At 45.8% G+C, this 27,995-nt stretch overlaps 1 protein-coding gene across 1 annotated transcript; it reads left to right on the top strand.

The window, feature by feature from the left end:
- On the top strand, positions 1-27,995 carry LOC140389024 (uncharacterized). Its single transcript, XM_072473190.1, has 16 exons — positions 1-93; positions 1,558-1,632; positions 2,025-2,120; positions 3,585-3,659; positions 4,052-4,147; positions 5,627-5,701; positions 6,084-6,179; positions 7,640-7,714; positions 8,106-8,201; positions 9,659-9,733; positions 10,111-10,206; positions 10,822-11,010; positions 14,844-15,098; positions 17,203-17,292; positions 26,847-26,927; positions 27,859-27,995. The coding sequence occupies exons 1-16, from the start codon at positions 39-41 to the stop codon at positions 27,993-27,995; spliced, it is 1,662 nt and encodes a 553-aa protein (XP_072329291.1). The 5' UTR covers positions 1-38.

The following is a 27,995-nucleotide window of genomic DNA, read 5'->3' as shown; positions in this document are numbered from 1 at the left end:
CATCACCCTTGACTTCAACATCAACTGAACCATCTACAATGGTAACCACAGTTTTAGACACTTCAGCTTCAACATCAACAAGTGAAACAACAGGTATTTTCAGTGCTATCCAATTGTCAATGTTTAACCTCTAACTGATAACTCATATGTTAAACAAGCAGCGAACCAGTCTCACCTTGAATATCACAATCAATATTTGTGGAATTGTAAAGGCCTTCGTATTTTCATGATTTCCTGCATGCGAATAGCCTTACATTTCCGTTGCTTCAATATCAGTTCAGCCAGCAAAACACAGGACATCTCCAAAACCATCAACAAGTTTGAATTCATGGACACATTTCAAATTTTTAAAACTCATTTTGCTATCTCACAAATGAACTGAAGTGAATCAAACACAGGGACGTTTGTACTTCTTGTCACAACGCCTCAAATTACTTCTTCATTCAAGAACTGATGTCAAAATAAAATCAATAAATAAACATACTCACGCAGTGACATTCCTATCTTTCCTAATAATGAATCTGTCTAGTCGCATAACCATTACAAGCTTGATTCATGTATCCATTATAATTGATGCTCCTTTAATTTCATCATACAAAAATCTCATTCATTTCCGCTGATCATGCCATTGCATAATCATTTTTAATGAGCAATACTGTCATTAAACTGCTTGAATTCAACTCGATGACGTTGCTGTATATTCTTTACGGACAACGATTCAGGGGACAAATGTTTAAATCAAATTTTGGGTGCATTGGGTAGGTTGTTTCTCGGTGGATGCTATCAATGGAATGTTGCTGTTTGCTTTGGCCTCTGGGAGTTTCTCCTTACCAAGGCCACACTCAGAGAGATTTCCTACTGGTGAACAGATCGCCGATTTTGGTCAATGTGCACAGCAGCCCCTATCACTTCCCCCCACCACTTTTTTCATCCTCCAATGTTTCTACACCTCTTCTTCACCCTCCAAACGTCTCTAGCACGTTGGGATCTCCCCCTCACCCACGTTGACCAATTGGCAAATCCCCTCCGGACCCGGCCCCTGACAGATACAACCTGGCATCCAGGAACCATGGCACTTCCAGCATGGCACCCTGCAGTGCCATCCAGGCACCCTGGCAGTGTCATAGTGCCTAAACCAGTCACCCAGGTTGCACCTGCCAGGATACTATGCTGGCAATGTCAATGTGCCCAGGTTCCAGGATACCACCCTGTGTCCCTGAACACTCAGGGTCTCTAATTCCTTCTGAGATGTACCCAAGGTGCCGTTTTGCATGGCCCACGTTTGTGTTGACCAGATCTAAATGGCGCACTGGTGAGTTCTCACACAAATTCTTTTGTTCCTAGGCGCTGTGTGAGTATGGTGTCTGTGTATTTGAATGACTCATTTAAATAGCTCAATTAAATGTGCATTTCTGGAACTTGCCCAGCGCGATTTGGTGATCTCCTGGGATTCACCCAACACACCGGAATCCGTGCCGGATGCAAGGTGATAGCTGAATCGCGCCAAAAATAATCATGTTTCTGTTTTTCGCTGTTAATTAACTTTTCTATGATTAGAATACACGACATCTTCTGGAACCACAAATGGAAGAACTTCAACAGAAACAGTCACAACTGTGTTCACTTCCCCAGGTATGATCTATTGTAATGTAGCAATCCATATTACTGAAAGGATAAAGTACAAATGTTGGTGATTCAGTTTTGCATATGCAACCAATGATATTGACTGATATATTGTAAACTCAAAAATTTAAACTGAACAGAAAAGTTTGGACTACATGTAGTCAAAAACTCTATATTAACAGTGAAACATTTTATAACAACGTATTTAAGAAGACAATATGTACTCCTTAACTTGGAGGTTCAGGGTAGTCTCCGAATAAGTATCACAGCACTAATAAATGTTAGAATCGCCCATGATTTGTATTCATGTTATTGAACTTAACTTGCACAACCTATGCGCATTTTGCTGTAATTATTTGGAGTATTGTTCAACTTCACTGACACTCTGTTATGATTAACAGGAACATCACCCTTGACTTCAATATCAACTGAACCATCTACAATGGTAACCACAGGTTTATACACTTCACCTTCAACATCAACAAGTGAAACAACAGGTATTTTCAGTGCTATCCAATTGTCAATGTTTAACCTCTAACTGATAACTCATATGTTAAACAAGCAGCGAACCAGTCTCACCTTGAATATCACAATCAATATTTGTAGAATTGTAAAGGACTTTGTATTTTCAAGATTTCCTGCATGCGAATAGCCTTACATTTCCGTTGCTACAATATCAGTTCAGCCAGCAAAACACAGGACATCTCCAAATCCATCAACAAGTTTGAATTCATGGACACATTTCAAATTTTTTAAACTCATTTTGCTATCTCACAAATGAACTGAAGTGAATCAAACACAGAGACGTTTGTACTTCTTGTCACAACGCCTCAAATTACTTCTTCATTCAAGAACTGATGTCAAAATAAAATCAATAAATAAACATACTCACGCAGTGACATTCCTATCTTTCCTAATAATGAATCTGTCTAGTCGCATAACCATTACAAGCTTGATTCATGTATCCATTATAATTGATGCTCCTTTAATTTCATCATACAAAAATCTCATTCATTTCCGCTGATCATGCCATTGCATAATCATTTTTAATGAGCAATACTGTCATTAAACTGCTTGAATTCAACTCGATGACGTTGCTGTATATTCTTTACGGACAACGATTCAGGGGACAAATGTTTAAATCAAATTTTGGGTGCATTGGGTAGGTTGTTTCTCGGTGGATGCTATCAATGGAATGTTGCTGTTTGCTTTGGCCTCTGGGAGTTTCTCCTTACCACGGCCACACTCAGAGAGATTTCCTACTGGTGAACAGATCGCCGATTTTGGTCAATGTGCACAGCAACCCCTGTCACTTCCCCCCACCACTTTTATCAGCCTCCAACGTTTCTACACCTCCTCTTCACCTTCCAAATGTCTCTAGCACGTTGGGATCTCCCCCTCGCCCACCCTGACCAATTGGCAAAGCCCCTCCGGGCCCGGCCCCTGACAGATACAACTTGGCATCCAGGATCCCTGGCACTTCCAGCATGGCACCCTGCAGTGCCATCCAGGCACCCTGGCAGTGTCATAGTGCCTAAACCAGTCACCCAGGTTGCACCTGCCAGGATTCTATGCTGGCAATGCCAACGTGCCCAGGTTCCAGGATACCACCCTGTGTCCCTGAACACTCAGGGTCTCTAATTCCTTCTGAGATGTACCCAAGGTGCCGTTTTGCATGGCCCACGTTTGTGTTGACCAGATCTAAATGGCGCACTGGTGAGTTCTCACACAAATTCTTTTGTTCCTAGGCGCTGTGTGAGTATGGTGTCTGTGTATTTGAATGACTCATTTAAATAGCTCAATTAAATGTGCATTTCTGGAACTTGCCCAGCGCGATTTGGTGATCTCCTGGGATTCACCCAACACACCAGCATCCGTGCCGGATGCAAGGTGATAGCTGAATCGCGTCAAAAATAATCATGTTTCTGTTTTTCGCTGTTAATTAACTTTTCTATGATTAGAATACACGACATCTTCTGGAACCACAAATGGAAGAACTTCAACAGAAACAGTCACAACTGTGTTCACTTCCCCAGGTATGATCTATTGTAATGTAGCAATCCATATTACTGAAAGGATAAAGTACAAATGTTGGTGATTCAGTATTGCATATGCAACCAATGATATTGACTGATATATTGTAAACTCAAAAATTTAAACTGAGCAGAAAAGTTTGGACTACATGTAGTCAAAAACTCTATATTAACAGTGAAACGTTTTATAACAATGTATTTAAGAAGACAATATGTACTCCTTAACTTGGAGGTCCAGGGGAGTCTCCGAATAAGTATCACAGCACTAATAAATGTTAGAATCGCCCATGATTTGTATTCATGTTATTGAACTTAACTTGCACAACCTATGCGCATTTTGCTGTAATTATTTGGAGTATTGTTCAACTTCACTGACACTCTGTTATGATTAACAGGAACATCACCCTTGACTTCAATATCAACTGAACCATCTACAATGGTAACCACAGGTTTATACACTTCACCTTCAACATCAACAAGTGAAACAACAGGTATTTTCAGTGCTATCCAATTGTCAATGTTTAACCTCTAACTGATAACTCATATGTTAAACAAGCAGCGAACCAGTCTCACCTTGAATATCACAATCAATATTTGTAGAATTGTAAAGGACTTTGTATTTTCAAGATTTCCTGCATGCGAATAGCCTTACATTTCCGTTGCTTCAATATCAGTTCAGCCAGCAAAACACAGGACATCTCCAAAACCATCAACAAGTTTGAATTCATGGACACATTTCAAATTTTTAAAACTAATTTTGCTATCTCACAAATGAACTGAAGTAAATCAAACACAGACACGTTTGTACATCTTGTCACAGTGCCTCAAATTACTTCTTCATTCAAGAACTGATGTCAAAATAAAATCAATATACATACTCAGGCAGTGACATTCCTATCTATCCGAATAATGAATCTGTCTCGTCGCATAGCCATTAAAAGCTTGATTCACGTATCCGTTATAATTGATGCTCCTTTAATTTCATCATACAAAAATCTCATTCACTTCCGCTGATCATGCCATTGCATAATCATTTTTAATGAGCAATGCTGTCATCGAACTGCTTGAATTCAACTCGATGACGTTGCTGTATATTCTTTACGGACAACGAATCAGGGGACAAATGTTTAAATCAAATTTTGGGTGCATTGGGTGGGATGTTTCTCGGTGGATGCAGTGCCGAGAAGCACTCCGCTATCAATGGAATGTTGCCCTTTGCTTTGGCCTCTGGGAATTTCTCCTCACCAAGGCTACACCCAGACAGATTTCTTGCTGGTGAGCAGATTGCAGATTTCGGTCAGCGTGCACAGCAGTCCCTCTCACTTCCCCCCACCACTTTTATCAGCCTCCAAGGTTTCGACACCTCCTCCACACCCTCCAAACTTCTCTAGGACGCTGGAAACTCTCCCTCACCCCCCTCACCAATTGGCAAAGCCCCTCCAGGCCCGACCCCTGTCAGATACAACCTGGCATCCAGGAGCTCTGGCAATTCCAGAATGGCACCCTGCAGTGCCACCCAGGCACCCTGACAGTGTCATAGTGCCTAATCCAGTTACCCAGGTTGCATTTGCCAGGATACTAGGCTGGCAATGCCAAGGTGCCCACGTTCCAGGATACCACCCTGTGACCCTGAACACTCAGGGTCTCTAACGCCTTGTGAGATGTACCTAAGGTGCCTATATGCGTGGCCCTTGTTTGTGTCGACCAGATCTAAACGGCGCACTGGTGAGGTCTCACAGGCACGCTTTTGTTCCTGGGCGCCGGGTGAGTCTGGCATCCGTGTATTTGAATGACTCATTTAAATGGCTCAATGAAATGTGAATTTCTGGATCTTGCCCAGCGCGATTTGGTGATCTCTTGTGATTCACCCAGCACACCCGGATCCGTGCCGGGTGCAAAGTGATAGCTAAATGGCGCCCACAAATAATCATTTTTCTGTTTTTCGCATTTATTAATTTTTCTATGATTAGAATACACAACATCTTCTGGAATCTCAAAAGAAAGCACTTCAACAGAAGCAGTCACAACTGTGTTCACTTTCCCAGGTATGTTCAATTGCAATTTAGCAATACTGACAGGATAAAGTACAAATGTTGGTAATTCCGTTTTGCATATGCAACCAATGATATTGACTGATATATTGTAAACTCAAAAATTTAAACTGAGCAGAAAAGTTTGGACTACATGTAGTCAAAAACTCTATATTAACAGTGAAACATCTTATAACAACGTATTTAAGAATACAATATGTACTCCTTAACTTGGAGGTCCAGGGTAGTCTCCGAATAAGTATCACAGCACTAAGAAATGTTAGAATCGCCCAATATTTGTATTCATGTTATTGAACTTAACTTGCACAACTATGCGCATTTTGCTGTAATTATTTGGAGTATTGTTCAACTTCACTGACACTGTTATGATTAACAGGAACATCACCCTTGACTTCAACATCAACTGAACCATCTACAATGGTGACCACAGGTTTAGACACTTCAGCTTCAACATCAACAAGTGAAACAACAGGTATTTTCAGTGCTATCCAATTGTCAATGTTTAACCTCTAACTGATAACTCATATGTTAAACAAGCAGCGAACCAGTCTCACCTTGAATATCACAATCAATATTTGTGGAATTGTAAAGGCCTTCGTATTTTCATGATTTCCTGCATGCGAATAGCCTTACATTTCCGTTGCTTCACTATCAGTTCAGCCAGCAAAACACAGGACATCTCCAAAACCATCAGCAAGTTTGAATTCATGGACACATTTCAAATTTTTAAAACTCATTTTGCTATCTCACAAATGAACTGAAGTGAATCAAACACAGGGACGTTTGTACTTCTTGTCACAATGCCTCAAATTACTTCTTCATTCAAGAACTGATGTCAAAATAAAATCAATAAACATACTCACGCAGTGACATTCCTATCTTTCCGAATAATGAATCTGACTAGTCGCATAGCCATTAAAAGCTTGATTCACGTATCCGTTATAATTGATGCTCCTTTAATTTCATCATACAAAAATCTCATTCATTTCCGCTGATCATGCCATTGCATAATCATTTTTAATGAGCAATACAGTCATTGAACTGCTTGAATTCAACTCGATGACGTTGCTGTATATTCTTTACGGACAACGATTCAGGGGACAAATGTTTAAATCAAATTTTGGGTGCATTGGGTAGGTTGTTTCTCGGTGGATGCTATCAATGGAATGGTGCTGTTTGCTTTGGCCTCTGGGAGTTTCTCCTTACCAAGGCCACACTCAGAGAGATTTCCTACTGGTGAACAGATCGCCGATTTTGGTCAATGTGCACAGCAGCCCCTATCACTTCCCCCCACCACTTTTATCAGATTCCAACGTTTCTACACCTCTTCTTCACCCTCCAAACGTCTCTAGGAAGTTGGGATCTCCCCCTCACCCACCCTGACCAATTGGCAAATCCCCTCCGGGCCCGGCCCCTGACAGATACAACCTGGCATCCAGGATCCCTGGCACTTCCAGCATGGCACTCTGCAGTGCCATCCAGGCACCCTGGCAGTGTCATAGTGCCTAAACCAGTCACCCAGGTTGCACTCGCCAGGATACTATGCTGGCAATGCCAATGTACCCAGGTTCCAGGATACCACCCTGTGTCCCTGAACACTCAGGGTCTCTAATTCCTTCTGAGATGTACCCAAGGTGCCATTTTGCATGGCCCACGTTTGTGTTGACCAGATCTAAATGGCGCACTGGTGAGTTCTCACACAAATTCTTTTGTTCCTAGGCGCTGTGTGAGTATGGTGTCTGTGTATTTGAATGACTCATTTAAATAGCTCAATTAAATGTGCATTTCTGGAACTTGCCCAGCGCGATTTGGTGATCTCCTGGGATTCACCCAGCACACCGGAATCTGTGCCGGATGCAAGGTGATAGCTGAATCGCGCCAAAAATAATCATGTTTCTGTTTTTTGCTGTTAATTAACTTTTCTATGATTAGAATACACGACATCTTCTGGAACCACAAATGGAATCTCTTCAACAGAAACAGTCACAACTGTGTTCACTTCCCCAGGTATGATCTATTGTAATGTAGCAATCCATATTACTGAAAGGATAAAGTACAAATGTTGGGGATACCTTTTGCATATGCAACCAATGATATTGACTGACATATTGTAAACTCAAAAATTTAAACTGAGCAGAAAGGTTTGGCCTACATGTAGTCAAAAACTCTATATTAACAGTGAAACATCTTATAACAACGTATTTAAGAATACAATATGTACTCCTTAACTTGGAGGTCCAGGGTAGTCTCCGAATAAGTATCATAGCACTAATAAATGTTAGAATCGCCCATGATTTGTATTCATGTTATTGAACTTAACTTGCACAACCTATGCGCATTTTGCTGTAATTATTTGGAGTATTGTTCAACTTCACTGACACTCTGTTATGATTAACAGAAACATCACCCTTGACTTCAATATCAACTGAACCATCTACAATGGTAACCACAGGTTTATACACTTCAGCTTCAACATCAACAAGTGAAACAACAGGTATTTTCAGTGCTATCCAATTGTCAATGTTTAACCTCTAACTGATAACTCATCTGGTAAACAAGCAGCGAACCAGTCTCACCTTGAATATCACAATCAATATTTGTGGAATTGTAAAGGACTTTGTATTTTCAAGATTTTCTGCATGCGAATAGCCTTACATTTCCGTTGCTACAATATCAGTTCAGCCAGCAAAACACAGGACATCTCCAAAACCATCAACAAGTTTGAATTCATGGACACATTTCAAATTTTTAAATCTCATTTTGCTATCTCACAAATGAACTGAAGTGAATCAAACACAGAGACGTTTGTACATCTTGTCACAACGCCTCAAATTACTTCTTCATTCAAGAACTAATGTCAAAATAAAATCAATATACATACTCACGCAGTGACATTCCTATCTTTCCGAATAATGAATCTGACTAGTCGCATAGCCATTAAAAGCTTGATTCATGTATCCGTTATAATTGATGCTCCTTTAATTTCATCATACAAAAATCTCATTCACTTCCGCTGATCATGCCATTGCATAATCATTTTTAATGAGCAATGCTGTCATCGAACTGCTTGAATTCAACTCGATGACGTTGCTGTATATTCTTTACGGACAACGATTCAGGGGACAAATGTTTAAATCAAATTTTGCATTGGGTAGGTTGTTTCTCGGTGGATGCTATCAATGGAATGTTGCTGTTTGCTTTGGCCTCTGGGAGTTTCTCCTCACCAAGGCCACACTCAGAGAGATTTCCTACTGGTGAACAGATCGCCGATTTTGGTCAATGTGCACAGCAGCCCCTATCACTTCCCCACCACCACCTTTATCAGCCTCCAAGGTTTATACACCTCCTCCACACCCTCCAAACGTCTCTAGGAAGTTGGGATCTCCCCCTCACCCACCCTGACCAATTGGTAAAGCCCCTCCGGGCCCGGACCCTGACAGATACAACCTGGCATCCAGGATCCCTGGCACTTCCAGCATGGCACCCTGCAGTGCCATCCAGGCACCCTGGCAGTGTCATAGTGCCTAAACCAGTCACCCAGGTTGCACTTGCCAGGATACTATGCTGGCAATGCCAATGTGCCCAGGTTCCAGGATACCACCCTGTGTCCCTGAACACTCAGGGTCTCTAATTCCTTCTGAGGTGTACCCAAGGTGCCGTTATGCATGGCCCATGTTTGTGTTGACCAGATCTAAATGGCGCACTGGTGAGTTCTCACACAAATTCTTTTGTTCCTAGGCGCTGTGTGAGTATGGTGTCTGTGTATTTGAATGACTCATTTAAATAGCTCAATTAAATGTGCATTTCTGGAACTTGCCCAGCGCGATTTGGTGATCTCATGGGATTCACCCAGCACACCGGAATCCGTGCCGGATGCAAGGTGATAGCTGAATCACGCCAACAATTATCATGTTTCTGTTTTTCGCTGTTAATTAACTTTTGTATGATTAGAATACACAACATCTTCTGGAACCACAAATGGAAGGACTTCAACAGAAACAGTCACAACTGTGTTCACTTCCCCAGGTATGATCTATTGTAATGTAGCAATCCATATTACTGAAAGGATAAAGTACAAATGTTGGTGATTCAGTTTTGCATATGCAACCAATGATATTGACTCAAAGATTTAAACTGAGCAGAAAAGTTTGGACTACATGTAGTCAAAAACTCTATATTAACAGTGAAACATCTTGTAACAACGTATTTAAGAATACAATATGTACTCCTTAACTTGGAGGTCCAGGGTAGTCTCCGAATAAGTATCACAGCACTACTAAATTTTGGAATCGCCTATGATTTGTATTCATGTTATTGAACTTAACTTGCACAACCTATGCGCATTTTGCTGTAATTATTTGGAGTATTGTTCAACTTCACTGACACTCTGTTATGATTAACAGGAACATCACCTTTGACTTCAATATCAACTGAACCATCTACAATGGTAACCACAGTTTTATACACTTCACCTTCAACATCAACAAGTGAAACAACAGGTATTTTCAGTGCTATCCAATTGTCAATGTTTAACCTCTAACTGATAACTCAGATGTTAAACAAGCCACAAACCAGTCTCACCTTGAATATCATAATCAATATTTGTGGAATCGTAAAGGCTTTCGTATTTTAATGTTTTCCTGCATGCGAATAGCCTTACATTTCCGTTGCTACAATATCAGTTCAGCCATCAAAACTCCAAATTCCAAAACCATCAACAAGTTTGAATTATGGGCACATTTCAAATATTTAAATCTCATTTTGCTCTCTCATGTGGCGACTTGGGGCTTTTCACAGTAACTTAATTTGAAGCCTACTTGTGACAATAAGCGATTTTCATTTCATAATAATAATAATCTTTATTATTGTCACAAGTAGACTTACATTCACACTGCAATGAAGTTACCTGGGACCCTGGTGCTGTGATGCAACAGTGCTAACCACTGTGCTACCGTGCAACTAACCTCAAATTGAAACCCTTAGAAATGAACATGGAATAGAATTTCACCTAATACAGGACAGAAATAAAAGCACAGTGTGCAAATTCACCACACACGCGTATTCCTTGTTTACTTTTATGATGACTCTGTTTAATCTTAATTTTTTCTGTACAGTTATGCAGAATATGACAACCTCCAGAGCAGCAACAAGATCTACATCATTTTCTCAACAATTCAGTTCTCTATCTTCAACCATTGAAACATCTACCATTGATTCTACCAATGTAATTACCACACATTCTCTACCTCCCAGCACAACTACAATGATTACCACAGCGTCATGCCCTGAATTTACTGAACAAGGTATTGTAACATTTATTTCTCACATATATGGGGCTGGATTCTCCGTCCCGCCATGCCAGATTTCTGGTTCAGCACATCGGCGAGATGCTCCATTTCGTTGCTGGTCAATGGGGTTTCCCATTATGAGGCAGCTCCACGCCATCGGGAAACCCCCTGGCTGCCGGCAAAACAGAGCATCCCGATGCCGGAGAATTCAGCCCATGATTCCTGAGCATTTTAATTATTTGCTTCTTTGTGATTTTATGACAGAAGAATGTAAGTAAGTATAGAATCAACCAAATATGCAAAGTTTCTTTTATCCTAAAGTAGAGAGATTTCAAATGTTACTTTTTGAAAACCAACAAACAAGTCTTGGCTCTTCCCAATTACGGTAAAATACCAGGAATGGAAAAGACTATTGCAACCCAACTATTCAGTATCAATGTTAAAAATAAACATCCTGGTATGTTTCTAGCACCCCACCTGTGACCAAACCAGAGCTCTTTGTAATTCTGCTCCTAATCACTGGAACCAATACTTATTCTTCTGATCATTCACCCAACAATCTTGTGGTAGAGATTTGGCTACGGTGATAGTACGAAAAAGGCAGCATCGCATCAGTTAGTCAGTTCTACCGAAGTCACTAGAGGTGAATATCGGTGAGTATAATTGGCAGCTTTTGCCCTGCTCATGGTGCATGACCCAAGATAAACTTTGAACACATTGGGCGGGATTCTCCGCCGGCTGACGCCGGAATCAGGAAACGTGATTGGGCGGGGAATCAGTTCTGATATTGAAATTGTGGCAGGTGCAGGTTTCACGCCAAATCGCAATTCTCCAGTATCCCGACAGCGGCATCAATGCGTTCCACTCCGCATGTACAGTAAACGCTTTTGGCATTTCATTAGCGGGCTTGACTCAGTATTCTCTGAGACCTCTACGATTCTCCGTCTCCACTGGTGGGAAATTCACAATGGTGAGGTCCACTTGTGCTTTTAAAAGTTGTGAAACAGGCTGAGAGAGAGCGAGGGGGTAAGGAAAGAGTCCAATATCGCCATTATTGCTGATCATTATGACGCTGACCAGGGGGCTTCTGCCAGGCCCGGGGCAGTAGTGGGGCTGGCCTGGAGGTGTGCTGTGGGGTCAGGGTGGATGGGCACAGAACACCATGGCTGCAACCTGCAAGGCAGCCATGCAGCTGTGCACACAGCTGATTGCCCACTGTGAACTTAATGCCATGGGTCGTATGGGTGTCCCCAAGGCCACTCCACTACATGCCCTCTGGCACCTGAATCGGTCCAGGTGCGGCGCCAGCTTTCCTGTTGTAGGAGTCGACGAATCTTGCCCCGGCGTCAACACTTAGTCTCAGGAACGGAGAAATACTCTGATTATTATTCTAATGGCTTCAATGTGGAATCTCATAAAAGATCTAAATCTCCCTTCCAAATAGTCTAAAATGATCGATAGGGTGAAATCTGACCAGCGCTCTCTCAGCAGTGATGTTCATTCACAGACAGCATAATTGAGGGAATCAGATCACTTGGGGACCATTTTTATCTCACCACTTCCTCATTTTCAGCATGAATAATGTAACAGTGAAACAAAAATGAATCTTGTCGATTTTGAAACGGCCTTTAATTTGACTACCAATGGTCCAACCTGAAGCAGATGGGAGCTTCATTAAAGTATTTGATCCAGGATTCTGTAAGGTATTGATGATTCCAATGCAATATTGGTCTTCTACTAGGCAGAGCACATACAGTGCATGATTTGCTCAGTGGGACTAATTATTCCTAAAAGGACCAATGGAAGCTGATTGGAAAGTAATTGTGGTTAGTTTTTTTCAGTGCTCTACATGAAGCAGAAGTAGCCTGAATGCATCTCCTGGACCCTCATCTTATTTAATGATAGTCTGTCTGAGAAGACCCTGTTTCCTCCACCTCAAGATGTTCCTGCCAACTCACTTCTATGAAGCAGTCACCAGGGGCGGGATTCTCTAATCCCGTGGCAGAGTGTCCACGCTGTCGTAAACGGCGTCACGTTTTACAACGACATGAACGGGCCGACCCCACGACTAATTCTGGCCCCCTACAGGGGGCCAGCACGGCACTGGAGTGGTTCACGCCGCTCCAGTTGCCGATCCCGACGCGAACTGGGCACCGCGGGATCTGCGCCTGCGCAGTGGCGCCGCGCCAATGCACACATGCGCAGTGGCTTCCTTCAACGGCCGGACCCGACGCAACATGGCACAGGACTACCGCGCCAACTATGCCAGCGCCAATGGCACCGATTCTACACTCTGCCAGTCACGGGGATTCTCCGGCTCTGCCCCGGGCTGTGAGAATCCCACCCCAGCTTTCCTTTTCTGCCCCTACTTTCCAACTTATCCGGCAGTGCTCATTTGGCATTTCCAGCTGGATATTTGGGTCAAAATTAAGCAACTCTTCCACCAACAATGAACAAATAGTGAGATTGCTTAATATCTATCCAAGTCAAGAATTAATCCGTAATATTTTAGCTTCATCTCCCATCCATATTTCCCATGAGTGCTGGGGTACATACTCACAAAATGACCATTCTGGGGCAAATTCCCACAATTTATTCCTTTTCCTTTGTCTTATCACCTTAGTTCCCTTATTAGGAAGAAATCTATTGTGCAGAACTGCACAAAGGCATTGATAAAATTTAAATAATAAATTTCCGTGGGATGGAGGCAGTAATTCAAACAGGTCAACACAGGTGATGGAAGAGACTCCAGTGAAGTGAAGTCTTCAGATTGTGGGAGGCTCATGTCCGGTGAAGGACCGGCAATAATTTCATACAGATCAGAGGAACCTGGAATATGAAAAGGAGACAGGAAGGGAGGATGGCATAAGTTGCTGGAAATCCACTTGTTCCTACCATTGAGTGGAATTTTTTTAAGGGAGCTCAAAGGCACATTACTCTCCCTTTGCCTTTTATTCCATGATATCTTTGTCAATTAATCTCTTCCATTCTCGATCCCAGACCTTCCCTTTGTTCTTCCCCCCCCCCCCCTCCTTTCAACAGAATATAACCCATCAGATTTCTACCTACCTTCAGTTCTGAAGAAGAGTCATATTCTACTTGAAGCATTGATTCTGTTAATCTTTCCACTGATGCTGCCAGGCCTGCTGAGTATTTCCAGCATTTTATGTTTTTATTTCAGATTTTCATCATCCGTTTTTATCCAGAGGAACATTGCAGGTTAAGGGTGTGGCCTAGAACACTTTGAAAAATAGCTGGATGAGAAAGTACTATTGGACCCATGAGAAATTAAACTGAATTCAATTCCACCAGATGTTTAAAGCCAGACTACCAGCTTTGCCCGCATGCAACTGGCATCCAAGATGTATTGATGCTGACCCTTGTTTTATGTAAATGACCCGACCAGAAACCTCAGCAGGGACAAGGTTTATATTTCTGTTCTGCCGTAGTTCCCACTCCGTGGCAGGACACTCAGCCCCCACTTCATCTACTGAGTGCTTCTTTTCCACTATGTACATTAACTATCTTCCATAAAGCTAAGCTGATACCTTTTCATTTCTCTAGGTGCTCATTATTCACTTCAGGCTGCCTGCCAATATTCTAACTATTGCAGATGTCAGGCTTAATGATCACTATTTTTGTAGTTTTTTAATGTTTCATTTTTTTATAATTGTAATGCTCCCTCTTCTCCAGTCCTCAGTCTCTATTACTGTTTCAAAGTGCACCCTAAAATACCAGCGAGGAGATATCTAATTTAATTTGTCCTTTTGTCCCCTTTTTACTACTATCCTTCCGTACTTTACTTAATTATTAACTTAAATTATTCTCTATGGTATATTTTGTTTCAGATCTTGGAAACATTACAACAGAAAATGTCGGAAACTGGAACTTCACCTTAAGATGGATCGATCAGACCTTCGAATCATGTGGATGTTATATTATTGAGAGATCTCCTGAAGATGGATCATATTTTTGTACTTTCAACTTCAGCAGAACCACCTGTAGTTTTGTTGATTTAAGCCCAGGTCAAACTTATATACTGAACATTCACTTTATCGATAAGGTCAACAGAATGCTGACACGCAATTTGAATGTTACCACAGGTAAAGTCATAAAATAAAATCTAAATGGTCAAATTTACAATGCTTCTAGCCTTAAGTGCCCTGAGGAGGTGGGAAGGTAACAGGGAGAAAGGTAGCTGCTGGGAAATAAGTGTTTTCTTGTCAAATTTATGGTAGAACATTAGCTAAATCTTTTGAATGGCATTTTCAGTCTTGATTGAAGAACAAAGAAGATTACAGCATAGGAACAGACTCTTTGGCCCTCCAAGCCTGCGCAGATCATGATGCCTGTCCAAACTAACATTTTCTGCACTTCTGGGATCCGTACCCCTCTAATCCCATCCTTTTCATGTATTTGTCAAGTTGCCTCTTGAACGTCCCTATCTTACCTGCTTCCACCACCTTCCCGACAATGAGTTCCAAGCACTCACCACCCTCTGCCAAACTAATTGCCTCACACATTTCTTCTAAACGTTGCCCCTTGTACCTTAAACCTTAGACATACAGCATATGAGAAATGGTTGGTGGTCCATTTTAGACTTTAAATATTAAGGGGGAGATAAATATTAGAATCTAAATGCAGAGTTTGGACATCGGCTTTAGTGGATTGAACATCAGAGGACAGGTCACGATGATAAGCTGCCTAATCATGGAGAGCTTTGCCAGTAAAGGGAATCGATCTGCAACAGGGTGGTATATGTTAAAGCTGGAGGAGCACCACGGTCCCTCTCGTCCTTGCATCAAAACTCGAGTGGAACACTTGCCCTACCCACCCTTTCCGGAGTCTTGTCTGATCCTGAACTCTCAGATGTGTCTCCGACACCTTCAAACTCTTTAGATTGGAAAACATCCGAGACCTCTTAACTGGCCCATTTAACCTCCTCACATTCCATGTAACAAGCCTGGTTGCCCCCTTCTACTATGATCGGCCGCATCCCACCCGCAAGGAAGTCCACCAAGGCCCCAACTTGTATCGGCTCCAAGCCCACCCAAGAAGGCCGCCATCACCCCCTTCAAAGCAGTACATAAACAAAGAAACCTTCAGCGATCTCCCCATCGCCTAACCCCCCTCCACAACCCTCCACCCACCAACCCCTGGGCAGCAAGCAAACAACCCACCCAACAGTCGCCCACCATCCCAAACAAGGAAAACCTAGGCTTGTTACCTTAACGAAGAAGAAACAACAATCACCCCTTTCCCAGGTAACCAGCCAGGAGCTCACTCTCCCCACTTCCCTTCCATTAACGAGCATAACTGCGAGCAGGACGACCTCCACCTGGGGAAAAGTCAAAGTTATAACACAGTAGATCAGCAACAGGACCCCCCACCCCTGCCATTCGAACCCAACTTTATAATTAAACATTCCAGGAAGGAAATCAGAAACCCACACCCAATCCCTCTCCCCAAATATTACCAACAATACAGTGAGAAACAAAACAAATCCAGAAAAAAGGAAAAGAGATAGCAAAAAACATCAAATATAAACAGTCAGGTGCAACCAACAACTTCATTCAATTCCTCCCAGCCCATACTGCTTTACAGAGCCATTTGCTTCCCCCCGCGTATAGAAATAATAGTCCTGGGGCAGGATTCGCCTGCAATCGGCGGGGCGGGCCGTACCGGCACCAAAGAGTGGCGTGAATCACTCCGGAGTCAGGCCGCCCGGAAGGTGCGGAATCGTCCGCACTTCTGGGGGCTAGGCCGGCGCTGGAGTGGTTGGCGCCGCCAACCAGCGCTGAAGGGCCTCCGCCGGCTGGCACAATTTGCCGCATGCGCAGGAGCGCCAGTGTGTTCTGGCGCATGCACAGAACAGCTGGCGTGTTCCTGCATATGCACAGGGAGTTTCTCCTGCGCATGCGGCAAATTAATGATCAGCCCTGTGGCTGTCCCAACAGAGTGCGAGGTCTCACTGGCACAGTCGTTGGTTTCCGGGCACCAGGTGAATCTGGTGTCCGGGAATTTAAATGACTCATTTAAATGCCTCATATAATTATGAATTCTGGATCTTTCCCATCATATTGGGGGTTCTCCCGGGATTCACCCGTTACGCCCAGGTCTGTGCCGGATACAAGGTGAACGCTGAATCGCGTCTGCAAGTTATCATATGAACTGTTTTTCACTGTTAATTATCATTTGTATGGTTAGAATATATGACATCAACCGGAACCTCAAAAGAAAGCACTTCAACAGAAGCAATCACAACTTCCCCAACAACTACAACAGCAGCGACAACAGGTATGATCTATTGCAATGTAGCAATTCAATATTTTTGACAAGGTACCACACAAAAGGTTGCTGCATAAACTAAAGATGCATGGCATTGAGGGTAAAGTGGTAGCATGGGTAGAGGATTGGTTAACTAACAGAAAGCAGAGAGTGGGGATAAATGGGTCTTTCTCTGGTTGGCAACCTGTAACTAGTGGGGTCTCCCAAGGATCAGTGTTGAGCCCGCAGTTGTTCACAATTTACATAGACGATTTGAAGTTGGGGACCAAGTGCAATGTGTCAAAGTTTGCAGACGACACTAAGATGAGTGGTAAAGCAAAAAGGGCAGAGGATACCGGAAGTCTGCAGAAGGATTTGGATAGGTTAGGTGAATGGGCTAGGGTCTGGCAGATGGAATTCAATGTTGCCAAGTGTGAGGCTATCCATTTTGGGAGGAATAACAGCAGAATGGATTATTATTTAAACGTTAAGATGTTAAAACATGCTGCTGTGCAGAGGGACCCGGGTGTGCTGGTGCACGAGTCGCAAAAAGTTGGCGTGCAGGTGCAACAGGTGATTAAGAAGGCTAATCGAGTTTTGTCTTTCATTGCTAGAGGAATGGAGTTCAAGACTAGTGAGGTTATGCTGCAATTGTATAGGGTGTTGGTGAGGCCGCATCTGGAGTATTGTGTTCAGTTTTGGTCTCCTTACCTGAGAAAGGACATATTGGCACTGGAGGGAGTGCAGAGGAGATTCACTAGGTTGATCCCAGAGTTGAGGGGATTAGATTATGACGAGAGGTTGAGTAGACTAGGACTGTACTCTTTGGAGTTTAGAAGGATGCGGGGGGATCTTATTAAGACATATAAAATTATGAAGGGAATAGATAGGATAGATGCGGGCAGGTTGTTTCCACTGGTCGGGGAAAGCAGAACTAGGGGGCATAGCCTCAAAATAAGGGGAGGTAGATTTAGGACGGAGTGTAGGAGGAACCTCTTCACCCAAAGGGTTGTGAATCTCTGGAATTCTTTGCCCAGTGAAGCAGTTGAGGCTCCTTCTTTAAACGTTTTTAAGAAAAAGATAGATGCCTTTCTAAAGAATAAAGGGATTCGGGGATATGGTGGACGGACCGGAGAGTGGAGCTGAGTCCACAAAGATCAGCCATGATCTCATTAAATGGCGGAGCAGGCACGAGGGGCCTACTCCTGTTCCTAATTCTTATGTTCTTATGTTCTTATGTTACAAGGTACTTCAAAATATCAGCCTAGCCATCAAAATTCAGGACATCTCCAAAACCTTCAACATATTTGAATTCATGCATGATTTGTTATGTTGTAGGTGTAACATAAGCGGCTTCCTTGTGGTGCACCTGACAAAGGAAGGTTCAGATGTGGAGATAACTTCAACACGTTTATTAAACTATTTACACTTCTATTACTCGGGTTCGATATTACTGCTAATCCTACTATAGCTATCCAGACTGACTAACCAGCTGCTGCAATCCACGTGATGGGTCTAATATTGAATCAACCCTGTGTCTCTACTCACTGACTGTCTCCACTGGAAAGAGGCTGATCATGTGTGTGGTGTCCTTTATATATGGGTTGGTGTAATGCCCCCCTGTGGTCGTGTCACCTCCTTGTGTATCGTGAATGTCCATTGGTCATATCCTATCTAACTGATCTATTGGTTGAGCGTGTGTGTGTGATGTTTCTGGTGCTCCCTCTAGTGTCTAGCTAGCCGACATATATTTACATTGATGCACATCACCACAATGCAGAGATATCAAATTTTCCTGTCTCAATTTCTCATTCACTCCCGATGCAAATATATTGGATTGGATTGGATTTGTTTATTGTCACTTGTCCCGAGGTACAGTGAAAAGTATTTTTCTGCGAGCAGCTCAACAGATCATTAAGTACATGGGAAGAAAAGGGAAGAAAAGAAAATACATAATAGGACAACACAAGGTATACAATGTAACTACATAAGCACCGGCATCGCATGAAGCATCCAGGGTGTAGTGTTAATGAGGTCAGTCCATAAGAGGGTTACTTAGGAGTCTGGTAACATCAGGGAAGAAGCTGTTTTTGAGTCTGTTTGTGCGTGTTCTCAGACTTCTGTATCTCCTGCCCGATGAAAGAAGTTGGAAGAGTGAGTAAGCCGGGTGGGAGGGATCTTTGATTATGCTGCCCACTTTCCCCAGTCAGTGGGAGGTGTAAAAGGAGTCAATGGATGGGAGGCAGGTTTTTGTGATGGACTGGGCTGTGTTCACGACTCTCTGAAGTTTCTTGCGGTCCTGGGCTGAGCAGTTGCCATACCAGGCTGTGATGCAGCCAGATAGGATGCTTTCTATGGTGCATCTGTAAAAGTTGGTAAGGGTTAATGTGGACATGCCGAATTTCCTTAGTTTCCTGAGGAAGTATAGGCGCTGTTGTGCTTTGTTGGTGGCAGCGTCGATGTGGGTGGACAGGACAGATTTTTGGAGATGTGCACCCCTAGGAATTTGAAACTGCTAACCATCTCCAGCTCGGCCCCGTTGATGCTGACAGGGGTGTGTACAGTACTTTGCTTCCTGAAGTCAATGACTAGCTCTTTAGTTTTGCTGGCATTGAGGGAGAGATTATTGTCGCTGCACCACTCCACTAGGTTCTCTATCTCCCTCCTGTATTCTGACTCGTCATTATTCGAGATCCGGCCCACTATGGTCGTATCGTCAGCAAACTTGTAGATGGAGTTGGAACCAAATTTTGCCATGCAGTCGTGTGTGTACAGGGAGTAGAGTAGGGGGGCTAAGTACGCAGCCTTGCAGGGCCCCGGTATTGAGGACTATTGTGGAGGAGGTGTTGTTGTTCATTCTTACTGATTGTGGTCTGTTGGTCAGAAAATCGAGGATCCAGTTGCAGAGTGGGGAGCCAAGTGTCAGGTTTTGGAGCTTTTATATGAGCTTGGCTGGGATTATGGTGTTGAAGGCGGAGCTGTAGTCAATAAATAGGAGTCTGATGTAGGAGTCCTTGTTGTAGAGATGCTCTAGGGATGAGTGTAGGGCAAGGGAAATGGTGTCTGCTGTCGGCCGGTTGTGACGGTATGCGAATTGCAGTGGATCAAGGCGTTCTGGGAGTATGGAGGTGATGCGCTTTATGATCAACCTCTCGAAGCACTTCATTACAACTGAAGTCAGGGCAACTGAACAGTAGTCATTGAGGCACGTTGCCTGGTTCTTCTTTGGCACCAGTATAATGGTGGTCTTCTTGAAGCAGGTGGGGACCTCGGAGTGGAGTAGGGTCAGGTTAAAGATGTCCGCGAATACCTCTGCCAGCTGGTCCGCGCAGGCTCTGAGTGCACGACCAGGGTTCCCGTCCGGGCCCGTCCCCTTCCGAGGATTCACTTTCAGGAAGACCGATCTGACTTCGGAAGCTGGGATAGTGGTACGGGTGAGTTATGGGCTGCTGGGGTACTCGACAGCGGATTGTTGGTTACCTGCATGAACCGAGCATAGAATGCATTGAGTTCATCGGAGAGGGGTGTGCTGCTGGAGATACTGCTCGGCTTCGCTTTGTAGCCCGTCAGGTTGCTTAGTCCTTGCCACAACCGCCGAGAGTCTGTCTGTGACTCTAGCTTGGTTTGATATTTGCGGAGGTTGTACCTGGATTTCTTGTATAGGTCAGGGTCGTCTGACTTGAACGCCTCAGATCTGTCCTTCAGTAGGGAGTCAATCTCGCGATTGAGCCATGGTTTCCGGTTGGGGAACGTACGTACTGCTTTCTTTGGCACGCAGTCGTCCACACATTTGCTGATGAAGTCTGTGACAGTGGTGGCATACTCATTTAAGTTGGTCGCTGAGTTCTTAAATATGGATCAGTCCACTGTCTCTGAGCAGTCATGTAAGAGCTCTTCTGTTTCCTCGGACCAGCACTGCACAACCTTCTTAACTGGATTCTCCCGCTTGAGTTTCTGCTTGTATGCCGAGAGAAGGAGCACCGTCTTATGGTCTGATTTCCCAAAGTGCGGTCGGGGGATGGAACGGTAGGCGCCCTTGATTTTTGAGTAACAGTGGTCAAGAGTGTTGTCGCCCCTGGTGGGACAGGAGATGTGCTGGTGGAATTTTGGCAGTACACTCTTGAGTTGGCCTTGTTGAATTCTCCGGCAAGGATGAACAAGGCCTCCGGATGTTCTGTTTCGTAGTTGTCTATAACTGTGTACAGTTCGTCCAGGGCCTTCCACACTTCTGCCTGGGGTGGGATGTAGACCGCTGTGATAATGGCTGAAGCGAACTCCGTGGAAGATATTATGGGCGGCACTTCGCGGTCAGGTATTCCAGGTCCGGGGAGCAATAGGTCACCAGGGCCCCCACATCCAAGCACCAGGAGGAGTTGATGAGGAGGCAAACCCCTGCACCCTTCGCTTTGCCTGATGACACGATGCGGTCCGCCCGGTGAATTGAGAAGCCTTCAGGTTATATGGCACAGTCCGGTGAGGCGGGGGTGAGCCATGTCTCTGTGAAACAGAGCTCACAGCAGTCTCTTACTTGTCTCTGGGAGGTAAGTCTGGCGTTAAGTTCATCCAGCTTGTTTTCGATCGCTTGGATGTTTGTCAGGAGTATGCTGGGGAGAGGGGTCTTGAAACTGCGTAGCTTCAGCCTAACCTACAGACCACCGCGTTTCCCTCGCTTCCTCAGTCAGCGGCTGCGGCTGCATGATCCTGGGATCCGATGGGAGAAGTCAGATCCAATGGGAGAAGTCTGACCTTGTGGAAGGTAGGTGGTTGCGTCGGGCGGGGTCCAGGGCGCTAGCGGGGACAAGGGCACTGGTTACGTTTCCGGGGTCGCGTCTGGCAGGATCCCGGACGCTGGTTGAGGTAGAGGGGTTGCTAGGGGGGCATGTTTACGATCCGAATAGGTCCCAGCGTTTTGCGGGCAAGTGAATACCTTGCAGTGTGTTCGGGTCCTTGCGCGGGGTCTCCGCCACTTTGGGGGTCCTGGGTCGTGGGCAGGGACTTCCTGAGGCAGGTTGGGCTGAGTCCCATGGTCTGTTCCGTCCCTGGGCATTCCTGGGGTCGGGTCTTGAAGTAGGTGTGGTGAAACCACTGTGTTGTATTGTGCTGCCACAGTATTACGTGTTGTACAGTATTGCCGCTATATTACATGTTGTACGGTTTTGGCTCTGCCCGTGGCTCCTCCCCCTAGGGCCTCGGTATATAAGCTGCGACCTCTCACACTGCCTCATTCTGGGGCACGCTGCCAGCTCTGTTGTAAGTCAATTAAAGCCATAGTTAATTCACTCTGCGTTTTCCGTCTTAATTGATGGCATATCAATTTAATTGACTTACATTAAATTAAAGAGCTGTTTAACATGGATCCGGGCCTCAAACCGGACCTCCTGCAGATAGACCCCCAATCAGCCGACGCCGATGTCATCTTCACACACTGGCTACACTGTCTAGAATCTTTCATCAATTCTGTCGCTGTCACCGAGGAGCACAAGCTGCGAGTCCTCATCTCCCGGATGAGCCCGCGAATGTTTCTCATCTTCCGGGACGCGGCCTCGTTTGATGAAGCCATTAATCTCTTGAAAGGACGATATGTGAAACGGGTTAACGGACTGTTCGCCAGGCACCTTGTTGCCTGCGGCGTCAGCGCCCTGGAGAGTTGCTGGCAGAATCTCTGCACGTTTTGCGGGTGCTCAGTAGGGTCTGCAACTGCGAGGCAGCGTCGGCTAACAAGCACCCCGAACCTCTGATCCGGGACGCCTATGTTGCCGGCATTGACTCACACTGCGTTCGCCAGCACCTGTTAGAGAGGGAGACACTCGACCTCCGGGAAACGGTGCAGCATGCTGAATCGCTGGAGGTGGCCTTCTGTAACCTGGGTGCCTATGCCTCTGACCACCCGGCACCCTTGTGGACGTCAGGGGCACCGCCATCTTCGACGCCATTTTTGAAGTCCGCCACTGCATCTCCGATGCCACTTTTAAAGTCCACCGCCGTATCTCCGACTCCATTTTTGAAGTTCACCGCCGCCTCCCGGAACCCCGGCTCGCCCGTCCGTCAGCTGGCTTCTGCTACTCTTGACCGGCCCGCCCGCTGTCCGAAGCCCGCCCGCCGTCCGAAGCCAGCCCGCTGTCCCGTGGCCGCCTCCATCACCCTAGACCAGTCTTGGCCTCGTCACCTCGCAAAATCTATGATGGCGGTCCGGATCAACGGCCACGAGACGGCCTGCCTTTTTGACTCCGGGAGCACAGACAGCTTCATTCACCCGGACACGGTACGGCGCTACTCCCTTCCCGTTTTACCCACAGCCCAGAGAATCTGCCTGGCCTCTGGGTCGCATACCGTGCAAATCCGTGGGTACTGTGTCGTGACTCTCACGGTACGGAGCGTAGTTTTCAAAAATTTTAGGCTCTACGTCCTCCCACACCTCTGCGCGGAAGTTCTTCTGGGTCTGGACTTCCAGTGCAACCTCCAGAGTATCACCCTGAAGTTCGATGGATTCCTGCCCCCACTCCCGGCTGTAGCCTCTCGACCCTTAAGGTCGCCCCTCCCTCACTCTTCGCCAACCTCACCCAGACTGTAAGCCCGTCGCCACTAAGGGCAAACGAAACAGTGCTCGGGACATGACCTTCATCAGGTCGGAGGTTCAGCGGCTCCTGCGGGAAGGGATCATAGAGGCCAGTAACAGCCCCTGGAGAGCTCAAGGGGTGGTTGTCAAGACTGGGGAGAACCATCGGATGGTCATCGACTACAGTCAGACCACCAACCGATACACGCTGCTCGATGCGTACCCCCTCCCCCGCCTATCTGACATGGTCAATCAGATTGCGCAGTACCGGGTCTTCTCCACCGTGGACCTGAAGCCCGCGTACCACCAGCTCCCTATTCGCCCGGAGGACCGCCAGTACACTGCCTTCGAGGCAGCTGCCTCCTCTACCACTTTCTCCGGGTGCCCTTCGGCGTCACCAATGGGGTCTCGGTCTTCCAGCGAGCGATGGACCGAATGGTTGACCAGTACGGGCTGCGGGCCACGTTCCCGTATCTAGATAATGTCACCATCTGCGGCCACGATCAGCAGGACCACGACGCTAACCTCAAGAAATTCCTCCACACTGCCCAGCTCCTTAATCTGACATAATAAGGGAAATGCGTTTTCCGCATAGCCCGACTAGCCATTCTTGGCTACGTCATGGAAAATGGAGTCCTAGGGCCCGACCACATGCGCCCCCTCCTGCAACTCCCCCACTGCCCCAAGGCCCTGAAGAGATGCCTGGGGTTCTTTTCGTACTGTGCCCAGTGGGTCCCCAATTGTGCGGACAAGGCCCGCCCACTCATCAAATCCACTGTTTTTCCTCTGACGGCTGAGCTCGCCTGGCCTACAACCGCATCAAGGCGGATATTGCCAAAGCCGCGATGCATGCTGTAGACGAATCCATCCCATTCCAGGTAGAGTGCGATGCGTCTGACTTTGCCCTGACCGCTACCCTCAACCAGCAGGAAGGCCCGTGGCTGTCTTCTCCCGTACCCTCCATGCCTCTGAAATACGGGACTCCTCCGTCGAAAAGGAAGCCCAACCCATTGTGGAAGCTGTGCGATATTGGAGGCATTACCTGGCCGGCAGGCGATTCACTCTCCTCACTGACAAACGGTCGGTTGCCTTCATGTTCAGTGACGCACAGCGGGGCAAAATCAACAACGATAAGATATTGAAGTGGAGGATCGAACTCTCCACCTACAACTATGATATCCAGTATCGTCCTGGGAAGCTTAATGAGCTTCCAGATGCCCTTTCCCGCGGTACTTGTGCCAGCGCACAAGTAGACTGACTGCAGGGCCTCCACAATGACCTCTGTCACCCGGGGGTCACCCGGCTTTTCCATTATATCAAGGCCCGCAACCTGCCTTACTCCATCGAGGAGGTCAGGACCATAACCAGGGACTGCCAGGTCTGCGCGGAGTGCAAACCACACTTCTATCGGCCAGACAGAGCACGCCTGGTAAAGGCCTCACGCCCCTTTGAACGCCTCAGCATTGATTTCAAGATGGAGGGGAACGGACAGGTGGAGAGGGAGAACGCGACGGTCTAGAGGTCTCCCAGTCTCCCGCTGCAGGAGGTCCTTCCAAATGCTCTCCAATTCATCCGGTCGCTTCTCTGCACCTCGACTAATGTGACCCCCCACGAGAGGATGTTTGCCTTACCCAGAGGGTCCACCTCAGGGGTCTCGCTCCCGACCTGGCTGACGGTTCCAGGGCCCGTCCTCCTCCGACGACATGTGAGGACTCTTAAGCCGTAACCTCTGGTAGAGAGGGTCCTTCTCCTCCATGCAAATCCCCAGTACGCCTACGTGGTTCACCATGATGGGCGGGAGGACACCGTCTCCCGCAGGTTCCCCAGCGACTGTCACCGGCACTCCCGACTCTATTCCTCCCCTCTCCACTACTACTCGACCCGACCCTAAACTCCCTTCCCCCGTTGCTGCCCACCTGCCTGAGAACACAGAAGCTGTCTTGCTCCCGGACACGCAGGCCTAAACGCTTCAGCCGACTTCGATACCCACACCACAGCCGGAACTGAGGCGGTCATGGCGGACAATCAAAGCCACTGTCAGACTCAATCTCTGACGCAATTTGTTCACTTCACCACCCCCCCCCCTCTCCCCCCCCGCCCCCCCCCACCCCCGGACTTTTTTTTCTTAAACAGGGGGTGAATGTGGTGAAACCACTGTGTTGTATTGTGCTGCCACAGTATTACGTGTTGTACAGTATTGCCACTATATTACATGTTGTACGGTTTTGGCTCTGGTCGTGGCTCCTCCTCCTTGGGATTGGGTATATAAGCTGCCGACCTCTCACGCTGCCTCATTCTGGGGCACGCTGCCAGCTCTGTTGCAAGACAATTAAAGCCATAGTTAATTCACTCTGCATTTTCTGTCTTAATTGATGGCATATCAGTAGGCCCGGTCAGGCCACCACGTGGATTTTTCTTTCTTCCATCTCCAGGTAGTTTAGGTTGCTGGGCGGGCCTCTCCGGGTCGGGTCGCTGGGAGGGTCTCTCGGGGTCGAGTTGGGCCGGGTCTCGTCGTCGGGGGTCAGGTCGGGAGCTCTGGGGACTGGGCCGGGCGATCCGTGTGCTGGCGTCGGTTGTTTGGCCGGGTTGGGAGCTCCGAGGTCCGGGTCGGCTCCAAGTCGAGGTTGGGGCTTCACTTCCGGTTTGGGCCCGATCCACTTCCAGGTCGTGGAGGGGCGGGTCAAAAAGGTCTCCATGGGCCTCGGAGGATGGTCAAGCCTGCAAGAAAAGATAAAAGAGGTTAGTAATAATGTTAGTCTTAGAACTAAATTTTAAAAGATTAGATGGAGTATAAGTTCAGTAAAAAGTGGATCTGTTGGAGCGAGCTCGCAGAGAGTCGCCTCGCTCCAGCGCTATCTTCTGGAAGGAGTGATTGCATCCTCATTTTTCAGTGAACAATGCAGTAATTGAACTGCATGAATTCAACACGGTGACATTATTGTTTATTCTTCACGTTTATTATGTTACCAGGGAGGGGATTTTCACTGTTTATTGACATTTCTCTGATTAGAATATATGACATCTTCAGGAACCCTGAAAGGAAGCACTTCAACAGAAGGAGTCACAACTGTGTTCACTTCACCAACAATTACAACAGCAGCGTCAACAGGTATGATGTATTGCAATGTACCAATGCAATATTATCGACAGGATAAATTACAAATGTTGGTGACAGCTTTTGCGTAAAAGAAATGCAACCAATGATATTCCCTCAATAAATAAAATTGTAAACTCAATAAATAAAATTGAGCAGACAAGTTTGTATTCCCAGTAGTCGAAAACTATATTAACAGCAAAACAACTTGTAATAACGTACTTAAGAATACCATTTGTACTCCTTAACTTGGAGATCCAGGGTAATCTCCGAATAAGTATCAGAGCACTTGCAAATTTGAAAATCTCTCATGACTTTTTTTCATGTTATTGAATTTATACTGTTCATTTTATGCATTTTTTGCTGTAATTAATTGGAGTGTTGGGTTCTTGTTCACTTCAACATCAGCGAAATTGTGGCCTGTGACATCGTCGAGGGCAGCACCCCTCTTTCCCTTGCCTTATTGAACATCCTCATCAACACCGGCCCCAATTTCCCAGAGACCTTTTTATAAAACTCCACTGGGTACCCGTCCGGCCCCGGGGTTTTACCAGCCTGCATGGCCTTCAGACCCTCCACTATCTCTTCCAACCCGATTAGGGCCCCCAGCCCTTCTACCAGCTCCCCGTCCACCTTTGGGAAATTCAGCCCTTCAAGAAGCACCTCATCCCCTCCGGCCCCGTAGGGGTTTCCGACCTATACCGCCTACTGTAGAAATCCCTAAACGCCTTATTCATCCCTGCTGAATCTCCAACTAGGTTCCCATCGCGATCATTTACTTCCCCTATCTCCCTGGCTGCCTCCCTCTTTCTAAGCTGCAAATTTTAAAATACCTCATGACTTTTTTTCATGTTATTGAATTTATACTGTTCCTTTTATGTGTTTTTTTGCTGTAATTAATTGGAGTGTTGCTTTACTTCACTGACAACTCTATTATCATCAACAGCAACATCACCTATGGCTTCAACATCAACTGAACCATCTACAATGGTAACCACAGCTTTAAGCACTTCAGCTTCAACATCAACAAGTGAAACAACAGGTATTTTCAATGCTATCAAATTGTCAATGTTTAACCTCTAA

This window comes from Scyliorhinus torazame, chromosome 14, assembly GCF_047496885.1.
Source record: "Scyliorhinus torazame isolate Kashiwa2021f chromosome 14, sScyTor2.1, whole genome shotgun sequence".
Classification (NCBI taxonomy): domain Eukaryota; kingdom Metazoa; phylum Chordata; class Chondrichthyes; order Carcharhiniformes; family Scyliorhinidae; genus Scyliorhinus; species Scyliorhinus torazame.
This window is presented reverse-complemented; position numbering and strand designations above follow the sequence as displayed.